This window comes from Apodemus sylvaticus, chromosome 3 (genome assembly GCF_947179515.1).
Source record: "Apodemus sylvaticus chromosome 3, mApoSyl1.1, whole genome shotgun sequence".
NCBI classification, from domain to species: domain Eukaryota; kingdom Metazoa; phylum Chordata; class Mammalia; order Rodentia; family Muridae; genus Apodemus; species Apodemus sylvaticus.
Genome location: NC_067474.1, coordinates 43,354,789 through 43,358,703, shown reverse-complemented (window position 1 = coordinate 43,358,703; position 3,915 = coordinate 43,354,789). Strand labels below are relative to the sequence as shown.

Below are 3,915 nucleotides of genomic sequence, written 5' to 3'. Positions count from 1 at the left end.
GACAATGTGGAACAGCAGCAATTGGCTGTTTGTTTTGAAAATCTACTGTAGTCCCTGGCCAGATAAACAACAGAGAACCTCTCTTGCCTAATGCCAGGGATATATTAGATCATCTTTTGTTAGATGCAGGAAGTGCCATCAGACTACATGAGAAAAGTTCATTAATGGCATATAAATATATTTGTATACCGAATTGTGTTTTATGGATATTTTTATAATGTGATTCTTTATGTTTTTGTTAGACAGTCTTACTGTTATATTATCCTTTCCCCCTTTTCTATATTTACCTCACTCTCCTTTCCTAAAGATGCCTTGTTTGCTTATTAGATCATGGGCATACTGATTATTCACCTTTATCATTAGTCCACCTTTTTCTGCATTTATCTCTTTCATATTCCTAAAGATCTTTCCATTCACCTTTTTTTTTCCTGAAAAGATCATTTTTCCTTGACTGTCTCAGTGCCTATTGCTCCTCAATGGTGCCATTTTAACTTTCCTGGTTTGTGGAGTTTCTATAGACTACTCACTCATATCTGAATATTTGTGACCAGGAGCAAAAAACATGCAATGTTTGTCTTTCTCTGAGTTACAACAATTGATATGGTTTTTTCTTGTTTATGATCTTATTTTCTTTATGCATGAATAATATTCCATGGTGTATGTATGCCGTATTTTATTTCCTGTCATCAGTTGTATTACAGTAAGTTTGTTTCTATTTTTAGCTATTGTGAACAGAGCAGCAAAGAACATAACATACCTGATCATATTTCTATAGAGTAGGTTGTCAGATTCTTTGCCTGTATTACCAAGAGTTGAATGTTAATGTAGATCTATTAATGTATCTGAATCTTAATGTAGTTCTATTCCCAGTTTCCTTATAGAATAAGTAAATATCCTTATCCAACATCCTTGATAGAATTAGGTGCTATTTGTTTTACTAATATTGGACTTTCTGACTTATATAAGGTGAAATCTAAAGTTGGTTTTAATCTGAATTTTTCTTATGACAAAGAATGTAAAATACTTATTTAAGTATTTCTAAACCATTATGTTTCATTTTTCAAAATTCTCTGCTGAGTTGCATACTTGATTTTCATTTGGTTAATTGTTTCCTAGCTATCCAAATTCCTGTTTTGGGGGATTGTTGTTGTTATTGTTTATTTATTTTAGATACTAACACTCTGTCATATCTGTAATTGGTAATACTATTCTTTTCTATTCTGTACCCTGATACTTGGCCCAAAGTATCAGGTATTTGGTATGGTGTAAAAAAGTATGATGATATTTTTGCCATTCAAAAACATCTTGGTTCCATGAGGTGCTATTAATTAATTTTTCTTAGAGCTTGTTCTATCATTATCCAGGTCAAAATGTCATTTCCCACACCAATTAGTTCAAGAAAATTCCCCACATTCTGTTCTCACACATTCATGATATCTGGTCTTATGCTGAATCATGCACAAAGCAGTAAATACAGACCTACACAGACTCTTCTACAACACATTTATCTGATTTCATTTCTTGAAGATGATGTTTTTTTTTAACCAGTATTTATTTTGGGGTTCTTTGTTAAAAAGTCTGGGATCCATATATGTTTTGTCTTATTTCTGGGTGTGCGATTATGTTCCATTGATCAAGATGTCTGATTTTACACTCACACTCTGCTGTTTTTATTGGTATGTATAGCTATGTTGTAGAACTTAATCTGAGGTAATGATATCTACAGATTTTTTTATTTTTAAGTTTTATTTTTTGTTTTGGCTACTATTAAGATGTTTTGTGCTTTCTTATGAAACTCAAATTTGTTTACTTTGTGTTACAATTTTAAGGGTAATTGAATTGAATTATAGATTACTTTTGGTAGGATGGTGGCAATATTCATTTACCAAGCCATGAGCAAGGGAGATATTTCCATCTTCTGATATCTTCTTCAATGTTTTAAAGTTATGCTCATAAAAGTGTTTCACTTGCTCAGTTAAAATGACACCAAGATATTTATTTTTATAGTGAGATTATTGTGAAAGGTATTCATTGTCTGATTTTCCCTCAGTGTGTTTGAAATTTATATATAAAAATTACACTGATGTTCTTTTGTATTTATATGTTGATACATTCCTGAAAGTGTATATGAGCTTCAGAATTTCCTGGTGTAGATTTGGGGTATTTTATGTATAAAATAATATCTGCAAATAAGGATACTTTGATTTCTTCATTTCTGTTTCTATCTTCTTGATCTTCTTCAGTGGTTTTGTTGCTCTCACTAAAATTTCAAGATCTATAATGGAGTAGGTTTGGAGAAAGTCAACCTACTTGCTTTGATCTGATTTTAGTGGGAATGCTTTTCGAGTGTCTTTCCATTTGCATTGATGTTGGTTGTAGGCTTACTACATATTACCTTTATTATGCTGAGGTATGTCCCATCTATTACTAGTCTCTCCAGGACTTTTATCATGAATGGGGGTTGAATTTCATCAAAATCCATTTCTTCATCCAAAAATAAAATTGTGCAGCTTTTGTCTGCATAGGGTTATGTAGCGAATTGTATTTCAATTTATGTATGTTGGACTATCTCCTAATCACTGGAATGAAGCTAACTTTATCATAGTTAAAAACCCTTTAGAAGTACCCAGTCGGGTCTGAGGTGCACGCGCAAGGAGAGCAGGCTGCGGGCGCTTGACATAGTGGCAGCGCGACCAAGGGGAATGGGGGCGGCAGTGGCCAAGCCAGGGCTGGCGACAGCAGCACGGAAGAAGAAGAAGGGCCCCGGGCCTGTGGCCACAGCGTACTTGGTCATCTACAATGTGGTGATGACGGCGGGTGGCTGGTGATAGCAGTTGGGCTGGTGAGAGCATACCTGGCTAAGGGGAGCTACCATAGTCTTTATTATTCAATAGAAAAACCTTTGAAGTTCTTCCAAACAGGAGCCTTACTGGAGATTTTACATTGTGCTATAGGGATCGTGCCATCTTCTGTTGTCCTGACTTCTTTCCAGGTGATGTCAAGAGTTTTCCTAATATGGGCAGTGGCACATAGTGTCAAAGAGGTGCAGAGTGAAGACAGTGTACTTCTGTTTGTTATTGCCTGGACAATCACAGAAATTATCCGTTACTCCCTTTACACATTCAGTCTGTTAAACCACTTGCCTTACATCATCAAAGGGGCCAGGTACACACTTTTCATCGTGCTTTACCCAATGGGAGTGACAGGAGAGCTCCTCACAATATACGCGGCCCTGACCTTTGTCCCACAGGCTGGCCTGTACTCCATCAGCTTACCTAACAAGTACAACTTCTCCTTTGACTGCCATGCATTCCTGATTCTGATCATGATCTCCTACATTCCACTTTTCCCCCAGTTGCACTTCCACATGATACACCAGAGAAGAAAGGTCCTTTCTCACACCGAAGAACACAAGAAGTTTGAGTAGCTCTCCACAGCACCCCAAACCAAACTTTTCAATGATCAAAAAATGCTGCAGCCTTTTTGAGTTCCCAATAAGAACTATTTTTAAAATATTAAATACAAAACAAAAATAAAAAGCAAAATCCAGTGTCATATGGGCCTGGGATTTTATAAAAAATAAAAATAAAAAGATTAAAAATGAAAAAAAAACCCTTTAGATGTAATCTTGAATTGATTTTACAAGTATGTTCTTGAGGATGTTTGTATCTTTACTGATAGGAGATAATTATGCATAATTTCTTTTTTTGGGGGGGGGTCATTTTATGTGGTTTAGCTACCAAGGTACTTTGGACTCATAAACAGAATTTGGTTCTATTCAGTTTCTCATTGGCAAAATATTTTGAAGAGTATTGATAGTATTTCTTCTATGAATGTCTGGTAGAATTCTGAGCAGATTTCATATGGTCCTCCTGAGCTATTTTTAGTTGGGAGAATTTTAATTACTGCATATAT

At 35.3% G+C, this 3,915-nt stretch overlaps 1 protein-coding gene across 1 annotated transcript; it reads left to right on the top strand.

The window, feature by feature from the left end:
• The first annotated feature begins 2,793 nt into the window (after positions 1–2,793).
• On the top strand, positions 2,794–3,522 carry LOC127679844 (very-long-chain (3R)-3-hydroxyacyl-CoA dehydratase 2-like). Its single transcript, XM_052175444.1, has one exon. It carries the CDS (start codon positions 2,996–2,998, stop codon positions 3,425–3,427), a length of 432 nt encoding a protein of 143 aa, XP_052031404.1. The 5' UTR covers positions 2,794–2,995; the 3' UTR covers positions 3,428–3,522.
• The last annotated feature ends 393 nt before the right edge of the window (positions 3,523–3,915 follow it).